Here is a 16,139-nt window from a genome sequence, read left to right on the forward strand (position 1 = left end):
GGTATCTATTTATCTACTTGCACTGGTGTGCTTTCGAAATGCTAGATTGGCAGAAGCTGGGACAGAGCAACAGGAGCTCACCCTATTGCAGGGATTTGAACTGCTGACCTTCTGATTAGCCAGCCCAAGAGGCTCAGTTGTTTAATAAGCCTATCAAGCAATGACATAGAACATATTGCTTCTTTAGTACTGCTGCTATAATGATTATATAAATAATGTAATTCCATTTCCAGGACAACGCTGCGTGGTCAGTCAGCTAGGAGAGAAATCCCCTAAACTTTGGGACGCATACCTTAGCTTTTCTGTTGAAGGGACTCTGATGAGTGAGAAACAGAAACATGAATTAAATCCACTGATTATTAAGATTAACTCCGCAAGGTGCTTACCAGACACCCCCGTTCCAATTAAAGTGCTACAGGTAAATCAGAGCATTCTTCTCAAGTAACTACATGTGACATTCTGGGGGAAACAGAATTGAATTCTGAAAAGTTCCTGCTTCTTACATTTGTAATTTCCCCATTTCTTATTTGCAAAACAGTTATAATCTAAAGACGACCTGAAGTGAACTTGTGGCCATATTGGATCGCTGCATTTATGTAACACGTGGTGGTGGAAAACCTAGCACATTTAAGTTCCCCCATCCAGAACTCTTGTTTGCACTTTTTATATACACATAGAATCATTGATGGAGCATGTTTGCCCACTCGCCTTAAGGCAGGCCCTTCCCTGAGTATGCAAGTGCAGGCAGTGGACTGGGGAAACAGAAGAGTGAGGGCAACCACTCTGACCTTTTTGCTGCCACTGCCATTGACCACCAGGTTGTTGCTGCTGCTTGCAGATTGCCTATCCCTGACACCAGTCTGCCTTGGACTATGCTACATGGCTGGGACAGCCCTACCACTAGGCAGAATGAGGTGGGTGCCTCAGGCAGAACTTAGTTGGGCAACATGAAAAGACAGCAAATTTGTTACTGTGTTTTTACTGCCAGGGAAGAGAAGAGATGCTTGTGGGATTTTCCTGCCCTGAGTACCAAAATAGTTTTCATCAGCCTTGGGTACCCATGATAGGGTGGGGTGGGTCATTTGCTGCTTGGCTTTGGCAATGGCGTAGCATGGGGGGGGGCCGTGGCCCCGGCACACAGAGGTGGTGTGAACCAGGTGCTTCTCTCCACCCGCCAAGGGCTGTGCCAGCCAACTCCCCCCTGTGTGGGTGGGCAGGCAGCTTAGTGCAACCCCACTTTGCTTTGGTGGGGGTGGGGTTGCTCCATCGTTGTTGGTGGTGAGGGCTGAGGTGGCGCCCCCTATCTGCCCCTGCCTGCCCTGGGCACCGGCAATTGATGCTATGCTGCTGTGTCTTGGGCAGCAAAATGTACTGGGCTAGCCTAAACTGACCTCAATCAAAGGTGCATTTTTATTTCATACTTGATTAATTTTACTGAAAGAAGGTGTATATATATTTTCTGAGAGATAAAGGAGACCGAAACTGCCCCCTCCCACCTTCCTTGTCTGCTCTTTCTTTTTGATAGCGTTCATGCCTTCCTATTTACTGCAAGTACAAATTCCATAATATGGAGCCACATCGAACGCAAGACCGGGATCATGGCTCTCATGTCTTCTTTAAAGATACCAACGTGATTCTTGCAGGAACAATAAGACGTGACGAACTGAATGAGTATCTAAGAGGGCCACCCTTGGAAATCGAGGTTCACGATCGGGACAAAAAATGGCAAGATGTCGATGTAAAGCCTTCCTTGTTTGGAGAGGAGCCAGGAGACCACAGGCTCAGCCATTTGAGCTCGGTCACTTCGAAATATGTGGCCCAGAATCCCATGAAAGGCATGGAGGAAGTGTGGCACCCATATGGGGTAGCCAAAATCCGCTTGGCTGAACTACTGCTAGGTGAAAAGGCCTTGAACTTTTGTGCACCAATTCACAACTGCTCCGTTCAGGATACGAGTGCCACTCGGAAGGCTAAGGCTGCCGACGGCTCTCCGGTGGCCCAGATGCCAGTGGGGCATTACGTGTGCTCAGGGGCCTTTCTTAAAGTCAGAGTTGAAATAGCTGTACCGTTAACTCCTGAAGAAGAAGCAGAGGACACTAAAGATGATTATTGCCCCTATGGCTGCATCATCTATGTTTTCGACTTTAAAAACACTTCTCTCATAGGTTACTTGCTGCAGGAGATTACAAAAATCAACGCAGAGGCTCTAGAACTGGATTCGTACCCTCTACGCATCATTCATAAATCTCTTAATGCGTTAAAACTGAGTAACAGGATGACTTACGAGGAGATTTCTCAGCTGGACGTTCTTACTGGGTTTCATATTCTGGACGGATCCATTCACCTTCTTATCGTGGAAGGCTTAAAGAACAAAGCCCTTAAGAGGTTATGGAATAAGCGAATAGACAGGTAACCAGAAACGTTTTGCAATTAAAGCCTATTTTCCTCTGCTGTGATCTTTTTATAAAGGTGATTTGTCAGACTCAACCTCATATTTTTAATAACTGTTTTGTATATAGAGAAGCATTTGTTTATTTGCTTCTTCTTTCTTACAATGTGCTTCTGGTCTGCCGTGATCAGACTAGTTCACGTAGGGATAAGAAGACGGGACTTTCAGGATCTGTTCAAGGATGCTTTCAAAATTGAAAGTTAGCCCAAAATTTCAGCGTCAGGATTTTGGGGTACTTTGGTTGTTTCACTGTGTTTTAATAAAAATGCACCAGTCAATTATGAAAATAATGAGACAGGTCTAATGCAGTACTTGGTTTTCCTCATTCCCATTTTGCCCATTAGAAGTTTGCTAGTGCAATGCTGTCTTGGCACTGAAGAGGCGCACACCTTATGTCTGATGTTGAGCTGCAGTTCCTGCTTCCTAGGGAGAAAGTACGGTAGATTAGATGGTAATTTATGCAGTTAGCAGTTGCTGTGGATATCTTTTTAAAGTAAATAGCAGGTGGTGTGTGTGTTTGTAGGAAGGCATTAACTCTTTCCCCTCATGGCAGAGTTCTAGCATGCCTCCTATTTTGCACTGAAAGAATTCCCTTTCATACCAATGGAATGAATCTTTCTTTCTTTCTTTCTTTCTTTCTTTCTTTCTTTCTTTCTTTCTTTCTTTCTTTCTTTCTTTCTTTCTTTCTAAATAAAAATTTAAAAATCTGCCACCGTTCATTTAAAATAAATTCAAAGGTGGCTTGCCACAATAATATAAAAGAATCTGATAAAAACAACATTAAAAACAAGAATGCATAACAATTGCCACAACCCAAGTTTCAATGGCTAGGAAAGGCTGGGGTGAACAGGAACATTTTTAGCAAGCACTGAAAGTATACGTCAATAGTGTTTGCCTTATTTCAGAGGCAAGGCCGTTCCATTAAACAGCGTCCTCCAAGTTGCTGCAAGATGGACTTCAACAGGTTGCAGCAACCTGGGGTATATGTCTGATGTAAATTGCAGGTGCAGGGGACTTGATGTGACCTGGGACCACACTGCGGGGCAAATAATGAACTCCCCTCAGCTGCCAGGGGGATTCTGATCTGCACCGGGTCTTTCTCCTTACTTTTAAAATGCCAACCATGCAGTTTCTAACGGTATCTCATCTAGTTTGGCCCTTAAGGGCTTTACAGCCAGTTGAGCTGTTTATAATCAAACTGTTTCCTTTAATGTTAATTTTGTTTTATAACTGTATTTACAGTAATGTACTGGTTTATTTCTCTTTCACTTCCAACAATCTTTCCTAAACCAAATAATCAGAGTTCGCAGACAATACTAAGACGTTGTGGAGCACTTTTAATTTAATTCTTCCTTGCTAGCGTCATAATCTACAAATGTTAACATGTTACATTGCCAGTCACTTTTAAAGGAGTCACCTGACGGAATGCAAGATGGAGGAAAAGAATTTAGAAGGCTGAGGCTGTGTGAAAGTCATTTCATGCACTTGGAGGCAGAATGAGAACAGGTTTCATTATCAAAGGGCTCATATGTTAATTCGGGGGTCAGCAAACTTTTTCATCAGAGGGCCGGTCCACTGTCCCTCAGACCTTGTGGGCGGGCTGGACTGTTTTTTTTTGGGGGGGATGAACCAATTCCTATGCCCCACAAATAACCCAGAGATGCATTTTAAATAAAAGCACACACACTACTCGTGTAAAAACACGCTGATTCCCAGACCATGCGCGGGCCGGATTTAGAAGACAGTTGGGCCGGATCTGGACCCCGGGCCATTGTTTGCCTACCCATGTGTGAATTTATGCTTGTTGCTTCAGGCTGGTTTTGGAGTTTTTCAGAGTGCTACAAGCTGCATCCTAGAAAATCCCCAGAAATACAGGAGGGAGTGCTAAGGATGCCTTTTGGATTAGTAGCACATTACCCCTCCTCCAAACATTTTCCCTTCCTTTGTCTCTGGATGGACAAGTACCTTTCCACATAAAGGAACATAGGAAGCTGCCTGATACTGAATCAAGCCATTGGTCCTTCTGGTTCAGTATTGCCCTCCCTGGCTTGCAATGACTTTCCAGACTTTCAGACAGGGGACGCTCCCAACCCAACCTGGAGATGCCAGATATTGTATACCTCACAAGCTGTTTTTCAGAAAGGGCAAGGTCTTAGAGAAGTGTGCACTGACAAAATAAATCGAAACCCTTTTGTAGTCTGGTGTCGTCAGTCTCACATCTCCTTTGAAACTCATGGGACTACGGATGCCGCTGCAAATTAGGAAAGCGGGAAATAGAGCAAACAGGTTCCCCACCCCATGAGATTTCTATACAGCACAGGACTAGCGCTACCAAAACAGCGAAGCAGGAGTCACTCAAGTTTTTCCAGAAGTCAGCATCTGTGTATATGCCAAGCATAACCTGAATTGAATAAGAAAATGTTTAGGACTGCCTTTTGACCTGGAGCTTGGTAGTTCAATCCTACAGAGATGGGTGTTCCATTGAGTTCAGTGAGACTTACTCCAAATGATTCTTCTATAGGTTTGCAACTAAGGTACTATTAAAATTAACACATAGGAAAGATAGGAATTAAGATCATTGTGAGACTGGCTAATTTGACCCTACTGGTGATATGGTAGGGTCAACTTTCCAGGACTGGGATATGTTCTTGGAGCAGTATTCATGAATTTTAAAAAAATCTTTTGCTTGACTCAAGATGTGCTTGATTCAAGTTAGCACTTTTAAGGTTTTGTTTTGTTTTTTAAATACAAGTTCTCATAAACACCATCTTAGGCATTCCTTTTATCTCTCCCATAGGAGGAAATGCCTCCTTTAAAATGATTCTTCTTGCAATGCATGCATGCATCTAAAAACAATGCAAGTTTTCTTGCATTAGTTGCTGTTGATATGATACCTGCTTCTCTTCTTTATCATACAGGGTTTTAATCTGAGCTTTATAATACTTAAAAGTCAAAAACCCTTGACTAACTAAGAAAGGGGAAAGGTGCTATGAAATGTCAGAAAACACAAGATTATGAAGTATTTTGTCAATGCTGTCCTATTCCTTCTCTCTTACAGGTTGCGTGAATCTAAAATTGGAAGATTACAAATATTCTATAACTCACACTTCTCTTTTCATCAGCGCCTGTATGTAGACCTTGAAGCCATCCTTCTTCATATCCGTCTCTGCAAGCCACTATCTAATATTGTGAATCAGCCTTTGTTATATATCAGGGATATGGTTCCCCTTCCGTGTTTTGAAGCTCTGATCAGGTTAGATTGTTCTTGGATTTCTGACTTACTGTTCTATATATATTTAGAGTTTGGTGTATATACCTTTGTTGGTTGTGGAGGAGAGGAGGAACCTCCACTAGACCCTTTGGAGAGAATTTTCATAGCACTTTTGATTATGTTGTCCTATCTCATCTCAGCTGAAGAGAAGGTAACATGTAGAGGGGAGGGGCTGAAATCATTCTGATTCTAGTCTCATCACACTATGCTTCCTTAATAATTGGATTCGGCTCAGTTTTGAGATCCTTTGCTCTGGCAATGTGCTTCATCATTTCCTTTCAGGGTATGTTCAGGAAGTCATCTGAATATGCAAATGGGGGAAGAGCAGATGTACAGGGCCTGCCCCCAATGTTGTGCCCATAGTAGATACCCTTGAGTCCCCAAGCTTCCCTGTGTTGCATGGAGAAGGACTGCAAGGGGCTTCTACTTCCATTCATTCCCTTGAACTAGGTACTTCACTTAATCAGGGCTCCTACTGTATTGGGGTCCCTGATCACATGTTGAGTGTAAGGAAATCGAGAAAGATTTCTCCAAATTGGGTGAACTGGCCTTAAAATGGCATATGTGGTCCAGTGTAAACAGCTGTAAAGCAATGCACAAGTCCACTTACATCTTAATAGGACCTGAACTGGCTGTGACTGACTAGGAAAGGATTCTTGAGTTCATGATGGATGTTAACCCATTGTTGATCTGTATTAGGGATCACGAGGAAAGTGATTGAGGGGGAAAAAACCTTCCAATAACATGGTGCCATTATACAAGTCTGTGGTGCAACTATGCTTGGAATACTGTGTGTTGTTTTTTAATTTATTTATTTATTTATTTATTTATTTATTTATTTATATTATTCCATTGTGAGATCTGCCCATTTATTCTTACTCTCTGCTTCTTGTTGTTTAGATGATTACTGATCCATAAGAGGACCTCCTACTTCATGTCTTCTAAGCATACTCATGAATGTTGTTTTTTGGGGGGTGGGTGGGTGTTACTGTCTTGTCGTTTTTTATTTTTGTTCTGTATTTTGTGGTTTTATATCTTGATTTTATTCTGTGAACCTCCCTGAGACCCCAGGGGATAGGGTGGTATATAAATTCAGTAAATCATCATCATCATCATCATCATCATCATCATCATCATTGGAGAGGGAGTCTATCAAAAGCTTTTTGAAAGCCAAGTACACAGTGTCTGCTGGGTCACCCTTACTCACATGCTTATGTTTTCTCTCTCTCTCTCTCACTCTCTCTCTCTCTCTCTCTCTCTCTCTCTGCCTTGTTCTTCAGGCTTGATTCTATCTGCCGCAGTATGAGGTTAAGAGATGTGGTCCATCACGATCTCTTGCCATCTGCAGAAATGATCACAGTGTTGAGCCAAGAGTTTGGGATCCCATTGAAAAGGGATGACTTGTTCATCCAGCAACACCCAGAGTTCTCAGGGATGTTTGATATTCCACCAAAGTATTCGTATGTGAGAAAATATAGGCGTTTCCCTCTAGATAACCACAACGAAGAGTACCTACTTAGAAAAAGGGAAATGGAAAGTCAGACACCAGAAGACTTTATCCAGGTGTGTGTGCTACAGCAATGAAAGGTTGTCTTAAGACAGGAAAGGGGAAACAGTAGCCCTCCACATGCTGTCGGACTACAGCTCCCATCAGCCCTAGCCAGTGTGGCCAGGGATGATGGGAGCTGTAGTCCAGCAATATCTGGAGTGCTACAGATTGCCTATTCCTATCTAAAGAGATTGTTCAGATAATGTCTATGTCTCACAAAGTGCCTTTATGGAGTTGTGATATTATAGCATGCGCATGAGCGGTTTTTAGTTTGAAAGCGAGAAAATGCTCAAATTCTCCACCCTGCCGCATTTATTTTTGGTGCAAGCTCCTGATGCTTCTCACAGTTTGCTCATGTGAAGAGATCTTCTGTCGCCCTGTGATTCACATATACACATATCAGGGATGGGGAATCTTCAGCCATCCATTTTTTGTTGGTCTCCCAACTTCCATCAGCCCCAGCCAGCATAGTCAGTGATCTGGGGCAATGGGACAGCCAGCAGGCTCTCCATCTCTGCATTGTTCCCTGTCAGAAATCATAAGCTGGTTAAAGTCTCTGTGAATCGAGTGGGACTCACACCTTAGGAACAGCAGCCCAGGTCACTGGCATAGAGGATTTATTTATTTAGCAAATTTAATAAGGAAAAAGAACAAAATGGATACAAGGATCTCCCGCCCCCCCCCCCCGAAAGGAGAAGTTGTTATTTGGACTTGTGTGAGCACTATGCTAGTAGGCCTGAGGGTTCACTAAAAAGCCCAGCTCATAAAAAACCCTTTGTGGATTCTGACACCTTTAGGGCAACAAAGACTAAGCAAGTAGCTGGGTTTTAGAGCCTCTGTGAAAGATGCGCAGGTGATGGTCTTTAGTGCCCCATATGTTTTCTTAAAGTTCCAAGTATTTATTTCTAAAATATGAACGTTATTACAGTGACTAAATTAGCTTGGTTGATAGTGGAAAATGGGAAGCTGAATGTCTCCAAAGAAAAGTGGTTGGCAGCTGGCAGCAAGGATAGGACAACATTGGACCCCACAGCTAGAGCTCCAACTCCATTTACATCTTCGCCTTCAGTTATGTTCTGCCTGGTGACTGTTTAGAGCGGCCTTTCTCAACCTTGGGTCCCTGGCTGTTGCTGGGCTACAACTCCCATCATCCCTAGCTAGCAGGAATGGTGGTCAGGGGTGAAAGGATCCATGGTTGAGAAAGGCTGGTTTAGAAGATCTGACAGTGGGCTGAGTTGGAGAGACTTGGGGACAGCTTACTGATTTGACTTACCTGCCAGTCCAGCTACTGACTTTTTCCATGGCAGAAGTCCTGTGTCTATTTTCAAAAGTACATTTCTTTTTCTCTAACAAGCCGAGAATAATTACATGTGTTAAATTTTCTTCCAGTCTAATATTGAGAATATACATCTGCTCAGCAAGATGGTGAAAAAGGAAGGCAGCAAAATCATCAGGGCTTTCCCTTCTGATGGCAAGTCCATCTTTAATTACAGTTGTCAGACGTTAAATTCTGCAGAAATTGCAAAGAAGCTGCTTCGTCAAGAGATGGCAGAGGTGAGATTAGTACATCCCAGTTTGGATTTCTGCTAGAGTAAAAGATCGAGCTAATGATTTCTGGTATGTCTGGTTAAATTTTGGAATTTTATTTTTTTCTAGGAATTTTGTGAAGATTTGGGAGTCCAGTGGTTCAGATTCATAGTGTTTTGTGTGTATATGTGTGTGTATATGTGTAAGACATGAGGGATGCACTCCCTTAAAATGGAAAAAGGTGGAATTCTGGAGTATTTTTAATTTTTATATATATATATATAGAGAGAGAGAGAGAGAGAGAGAGAGAGAGAGAGAGAGAGAGGGATAAAAAATCCTCCAGAATTCCACCTTTTTGCATTTTAAGGGAGTGCATCCCTCATGTCTTACTTGGAGGGTCAGATTTTTGTCGTTGAATTTATAATAATAATGCTTTATCTTCTGAAGTGAATTTAAGTATCTATAGGATTTCTAGACATCCAAGTTTCTTAAGTGTCTTCTGTACACTCTAAATCCAACCCAGTTATCATTGCTGTGACAGGAACATGTACAGAATTTTGTTGTAAAGTTCAGGCTTTGCTCTTTTTAGCAAAACTTGTTTCTCTGTGGAGAAACATAGAGGATGAGAGTTCTTTCTGAGAGAAACATTTGTCTTTCTTAGAATCCAGGCAACAGGTTTGCTTACAATCATGAATATCTGTCAGCCATGTTTGACCCAGTAGATGAAGACAGCGAACTAAAGGAGGCCATGCACCAATCGGAGATGATGTGGCTCTCGCCAGGAGGGTTCGTGTATCCTGGATATAAGAGCAGCATGGAATCCAACCGGCATCCTCGTAAGCCTGACGAAGCACGAGTGAGGGAGCTGCGTGAGGTAATGGCGGACTTTAAATTCATGCCACATCTGTAATCTACTCCGTGTGGCATTTTATCTTCACAACAACCCTGTGAGGAAGATTTAAGAGACAGGGTCTTCTTGCTGGCCATCCAGTGAGTTTTGTGGCAAATGCAAATTTGATGCTTATCTCTGATCAAGGCCCAGTAGTCACTCTCCACTACCATACATCATCTTCCTCCTCCTCTTCCTTATCAGGGTCCCTTCCAGCTCTATCATTCTATGATTCTGTGATCATTTAGGCACAAGGCAGACAACATTCTGTGTGTCCTTGAACAGTGTGAACTTACTGTTTTTATTCTCCCAGGTATATGCTGTGTTTTAAACAGTACTGCTGTGTTTATTGGTAGATCTACAGCACAACCCTGTGCATGTTTACTTCGAAGCAAGTCCCTGCTGTGTTTGATGGTGTTTACACCCAGATACACCTAGCAGTTCGAAAGCACCTCTGGGTGCAAGTAGATAAATAGGGACCGCTTACCAGTGGGAAGGTAAACGGCGTTCCGTGTGCTGCGCTGGCTCGCCAGATGCAGCTTGTCACGCTGGCCACGTGACCCAGAAGTGTCTGCGGACAGCGCTGGCTCCTGGCCTATAGAGTGAGATGAGCGCACAACCCTAGAGTCTGGCAAGACTGGCCCGTACGGGCAGGGGTACCTTTACCTTACACCCAGATAAGTATGCGCAGGATTGCACCCTTAAGATCTTTTTTTATTTTGTGACTTTTTGGTGCAGTCCTGTGGTCCTGCAAGGTTTTCCAAGGGACTATAGCATTTTGTAGATTCTCCCTCTCCTCAGGCAGAGAGAGAGCAAGAGAGGTCTGCCCCTGGAATCTCATCCAGCCACAATAGAAAGGTCGGCTGCCATCACTTCTTTACCATTAGGTCTCTACTGGCAGAGAGGGCAAAAATTGGGATAATCAGTAGGTTAGCTGTGTACCAGAGGTAAAAGGGAGACTCGGCTTTGGATCTGCTGAATCCATATCCCTCCTGTACCTTCAACACTCCCAGAACGGAGGGAGATAACCAGCAGAAGAATAAACACTACAGACCACTAAAGATGAAACAGAGAGCCAAAGAATAAAAGATGCTGGCAAAAAGCTTCTCCACAGAGCTCTGGATTTGCTATAGTGCTTCTGGCCCAGATCCAGTAGAATTGCTCTGCCCATTTTTCTTCTAAGCTGGTTTGAAGACTTTTATATAGTGGAAAGGCGGGTTAGAAAACAGCTTTGGTTGTTTGGTTGTGAAAAGAAACTGCATATGCATTTCTGCATCCTGCTCTTAGCTTGTGAGAAGATCCCATGAGTATATTCGTGAAATTAAGATTTTTTTTGCCTAGTCATGCATCTTCTAATCTTAGGTTGAGTAATTTAAATTTGTCCTTGCTGATTAATCAGCTAAAGCATGTATTCAGTAGTGTTATCTACCACTGAAACTGACTGGGATCCACTGTTAAAACTGTATTTTACATTAATGTAACCCTTGGACCGAAAGGTGGGTAATAAATTTAAAGAACAACAACAACAGCTGTGATAATCAAAAAGGTGGGTTTTTGGTGTGTGTTTTTAAAAGACACCATTTGCTTTGACTAGCTGTCACCCATGCTATTTTGCAAACTGCTTTGGAAAGTCCCCTCAGGTTCAAAAGACATTTGCCATCTGGCATGGGGACCTGCTGTTTGAGAAACAAGATCAACTAATAGATCACAGGCTGTCTTGAGATGTTATCTCATCATACAAAATATTAGTATCTGTGTGCTGGCTTTCTTCTTTTTCATCTTAAGGAAATTGCTTAACAGAAGTTACGTTTGTCCTCCGTTAATATGGTATATTTGACATGTTCATATATTGCTGTGTGATTTGAAGTTTATACTGTGTTGGAAGTTTCAGGAAGACAGCTTTTGTGCTAAAAGATTTGCAATGTTCATTTAGACATGGCAGGAGCACGTGAAAGCTAGTGACATGACGACAATTCCGGACCGGGACAGATGGCCTTGGGACAAGAGACATGCAGATTTTGAGCTTTACAAAAAGAACCCTCCATGTGCCCATGTGCTTCTTGATACTCAGAGAGAAGGTAGATGCTAGCTTCCATACCTTTCCTTGGAGTGGCTTTAGCTCTTTTAAGAAGTGGTGCATCTCTGCAAGTACACATTCAGTATATAGAAATACTGTCCAGGTTCGAAAGAGCTATTTTGGTGTGCAGTCAGTTGCTTTTACATCTTATCCAGCATCTCAAAAAGTGTGTGTTAACACAAGGCACATGTTTGAGCTAAGGGTGTTGATGTAAAATGCCCGTTTCTACTATGGGAGGTCCTAGCCATTGTTTGTCAGGAAATCCAGGTTCCCTTTACATAATTGAGAGCAGTGGTGCAGGACGTCTTCCTACAGCAGCTGTTATGTGTAAAAATAACAATTTTGTGGGAATGGCCTGCAGAGATTACTGCACCCCACAACTGTAAGCTTTCAAATGCTACAGCAGCTCCCAGAGAAGGCTGTCATGCATGAGGATCTTTGTTGTTGTTGAATGTGTTGTGATGGAGGTGGGGAAATGTCACCAGTGACTTAAGCAACAGGCTTTTCTCCTGGAGAGGCTGGCTAACCTTTTTAATGAACCTGCAAAGGTTGTATTTTCTGTGGTTGTACAGGCAGAGAGGGAGGGAAATGGTTGCAACAGTCCTACAGTAAAAAGGACGGCAACCTTTAATATGTAAACCAAGCTTCTTACTGTTAGGGCTTCCTGGAGTGTATTTGTCTGAACAAATGCAATTGATGATTTTGGCAGTAAGCCTTTGAGCTAATGAAAATTTAGGAGAGCCTCCCAAAAATTACGGACAGCGGTACAGAAATGAGTATAAAAAGATTTCTGTAGTAAGTTTTAGCTTTAAATCTCACATTAGGGAAGACTTCTATGACGTTACAATTTGTAAGTAGTTTCCATGCATTTTGTATCTCACTGCAGTTGGGACAGACCTCTTTTTTTGACCCTGCCACTAACCAAATCATTCCAAAACAAATTACATCCAATCGATTCCAAGTTCTTTTTAAGGATTTGGTTTTTTAAAAATCGGTGGGACGTAGGTGGCGCTGTGGGTTAAACCTCAGAGCCTAGGACTTGTTCGAATCCCGTTGCTCGGTCCCTGCTCCTGCCCAACTAGCAGTTCGAAAGCACGTCAAAATGCAAGTAGGTAAATAGGTACTGCTCTGGCGGGAAGGTAAACGGCGTTTCTATGCACTGCTCTGGTTCGCCAGAAGCTGCTTAGTCCTGCTGGCCACATGACCCGGAAGCTGTACGCCGGCTCCCTCCGCCAATAAAGTGAGATGAGCGCCACAACCCCAGAGTTGGTCATGGCTAGACCTAATAGTCAGGGGTCCCTTTACCTTTTTTAAATCACAGAGACTCTATTGCTATAATCCACAAGGAACCAGAGCCTTCACTTTTACAGAGATAAAAGATGAATCCCAGCGCCCAGACCTCAATCTCACCTTTCTTCTCTGCTCTTTTCAGAGCGATCCGGGAGGCAAGAGAGATCACTAATGGCACAGCCAGATCCCCCTGCACCTGAAATTAACACTTTCAGGTTTTTTGAGGTCCACAGCACCTTTGTGTGACCTTGTTTTCTCTACAAAGCTCTGGCTTTCCCTGGAGGGCTCAACCTGCACTCCTTTGTGGTCCATGGCAGAGCGGAAGTCCCTAATCATGTAATCTAAAGAATCTACGCTTATGATTTGGAGATGCATTACCAGAACGGATGAGGCAAAAGTCGTTAACAGCTAGTAATTAGAAGTGGGTTAAGGATCTAAATCTGTCATAATATAGTTCTGTTTTAACATTTTTCAATGTTTCTGAACAAAAGAGCCTCCAAAAGAGATACGATGCAACACTGGATTGAAAGTTCATCGATGCTGCCCATCAACAGAGCTCACTGCAAGTGGACCCAAAGCCAGCTGCCAGCTAGCCCGGCTCCAGGGACTCCTGAAAGATGCACCGGCCAAGCTGTCCCTAAGAATGCTGGTAACATTGACTTTTTAGAAATCCTAAACCCGGTAGTCCTAAAGGGGTCAGCTTTCCTACCAAAGTCATGGGGAATCGCCAGTTGGCACACCTAGTTAGACCTGGCATGGCTCCCAACTTGGCTGTCAAGGTTTGGTTTCCCCAAACCGCACACATCATCAAACGCGTTGGCAGGTCTGGAACAAAGAAAAATGCTGCTGCTAGCGCACAATCTGGTACCATAAGGTGTGCTTCTACCTGTGCATTGGCAAGGGAGGCTTGATGTCGCTGCCCATCAGCTGATAGGCAGTGAGAGCAAGCAGGTTGGGAACAGCTGTGCCATTGAGGGGAAGATGTTGGCACAGCAGAAAGGAGTTTTAAGTCAACCCCTGTCAGCTGAAGGGCAGTAATTTCAAGCGCCACTTGGGCTTGCCACACTATGAAGGAAAATGGGTCACCGGATGGTGTGACATTTGGTGATTGGCCCCATCCACCTGTATAATGGCCCAAAGGTTTGAGAACCCAGGATCTGGCCAGCAAGCTGGATCCAGTCCATACCCTTGTTGTAGCACATACGGAGTTCACATTAAGGTGATATGCTTTGCATTCACCCCCCCCCCAATCATCAACATATTTGCTAAGGCATCAATGTATTTGCCAGATTCATACTTGGTTTAGCTTAGAATAAAAACCTCACAGGTAATTAGGACATCTCCAAAAATGTAATCATTACAGATAACCAGTGATATGAGAAAGAAAGATCTGCATGGAGTTAGTTGGAAGTCACTTTTTTTCTTTTTTCTAATTTTCTTCTTTTTTATTTTTATTTTTTAGGAGAATATAATGTTTATATTTTTTATTGTAGTTTATGTTATGATTATATCCTTGTATTTTTGCTTTTGTATCCCCCCCCCCATTTTGGTATTAATTTAATTTAGTTTAATTAATGCTTGTTTGTATGATGCATAAGTATATAAAAAAGACCACACGCATGCGCGCACACACACACACATATATACTTGCTGTTACTCTTTGAATATACTTCAAAGACACACCAGTCCTGAATTTATTCATTTCAGTGCTGTTTCAGGTCACTGTACCAGCTTATGGACACGACCTTGCAGTGTCTTCAATGCAGCTTTGATCTGAATTGTATTTCTGATTCCTAGTGTTGGGAACGCACACATGGAGCTGTATATTTAGAAACAATGTTCTGAAACCTGCTATTCCTGTTCCACTAGCCTACCCCAGTTGCTGGAATGGCAGACCAAATGGAAGAGAACAGGATCTGCAAAGGATTTGTTCCTGGCGCTGACCCACTCCTCAGCCTGAAGAGGAATGACAATATAATTCCATGCTATGACAGGCAACATGATACATTTAAAACGCTGAAGGGAGAAGATTTCAGGTAAGTCATCTAGCTGCTGTACCACACTCTGGCATGGCAAGATGATGTTACAGGTAGTTTACTGGCACGTGTACTTAGGATGTATGTACAGCAAAGGTAAAGATCCTGTAGCCCACCAGGTATTACTATGCTACAATTTCTGGCCATGTCCATGCTGCCAATAACATGGGAAGCCCCACAGGTTTCCCAGCCCTGTTGTGCAGGATTGCAGATTGAATCATAGAAAGGCATTAGCCATCGGAAATTACTGCAGAAATTCTGAACTGTCATCCAGAGTTCTCTTTTTAGCTTTGGACAGAGTAAGCTGGGGTAGCTAACCTGTTGCTTTCCAACTCCTGCCACCCCAGCAAGCATGGTCAGCAGTGAAGGATGATGGGAGATGTAGTTCAGCAGCTGGCGGGCCAGAGGTCTCTCATCCCTGGAGTTGGTTATGAATTCTGAGACCCAAATAACCCAGATAGCTCCACCTTGATAAAAACGTGTGTAAATTAAGTTAATATATTGGAAGAGTAGGAGAGTGAGCTTTAATCTGTTACGGTGACATTTCTCTTTCAGTAGGGTCAGGCCATGATTTTATGCATATTTTGTACCATGAATGTCTAAAGAAAAACGGAGCACATAAATATGAAAGCACAGCAATGTAGCTACTCTTAAGCATAAATTTTCACCTGTTTTTAAAAGTCTATTCTGTTTTGCAGATTGATTTGTCGTAAGCGTTCATTTCGGTACAGAGGGCCGCCTCTGCAGAAATTGGTCTTTAAGGAAGAAATCCAAATAGCAGAGGATACACAGGCTGCAGGTAATGAGGGGGATTAAGCACTGATTACAGTGTGGTACACAAACTAGTGATCTTTTTCATGTGTCTTGCTAAGGAGTTTAGTAGGCTAAAGTAGTGATAGTCACACTGCTTTTTTTCTGTGTGCAACGCTGAAGTTAATTTGAAGAAGAGCTAGGGTACAGAGATAGCATTAAACTTTAGCACTTGGAAATAGTGCTATAGGAATTAAAATAATTGATCTGTCTGGTGAGACTGAAGTCAGTTGTTTGACAC

General features: G+C 42.9%; 1 protein-coding gene across 6 annotated transcripts in view; it reads left to right on the forward strand.

Moving 5' to 3' along the window:
* Nucleotides 1-16,139, forward strand: part of CFAP92 (cilia and flagella associated protein 92 (putative)) — a 53,904-nt gene that overhangs the window by 36,236 nt on the left and 1,529 nt on the right. For 5 of the 6 annotated variants that reach the window (XM_081898282.1, XM_081898285.1, XM_081898283.1 and 2 more), the window contains 10 exons: nt 234-418; nt 1,526-2,409; nt 5,508-5,702; nt 7,001-7,283; nt 8,659-8,823; nt 9,458-9,670; nt 11,619-11,763; nt 13,544-13,701; nt 14,922-15,088; nt 15,787-15,887. In XM_081898282.1, the coding sequence (XP_081754408.1) occupies nt 234-418; nt 1,526-2,409; nt 5,508-5,702; nt 7,001-7,283; nt 8,659-8,823; nt 9,458-9,670; nt 11,619-11,763; nt 13,544-13,701; nt 14,922-15,088; nt 15,787-15,887 (2,496 nt within the window). Of the gene's footprint in view, nt 1-233; nt 419-1,525; nt 2,410-5,507; nt 5,703-7,000; nt 7,284-8,658; nt 8,824-9,457; nt 9,671-11,618; nt 11,764-13,543; nt 13,702-14,849; nt 15,089-15,786; nt 15,888-16,139 lie in introns of those variants that run through there. The other variant, XM_081898286.1, reaches the window with a different exon arrangement.

The sequence above is a fragment of the Podarcis melisellensis genome, assembly GCF_964234715.1.
Source record: "Podarcis melisellensis genome assembly, chromosome: 2".
Taxonomy (NCBI): Eukaryota; Metazoa; Chordata; class Lepidosauria; order Squamata; family Lacertidae; genus Podarcis; species Podarcis melisellensis.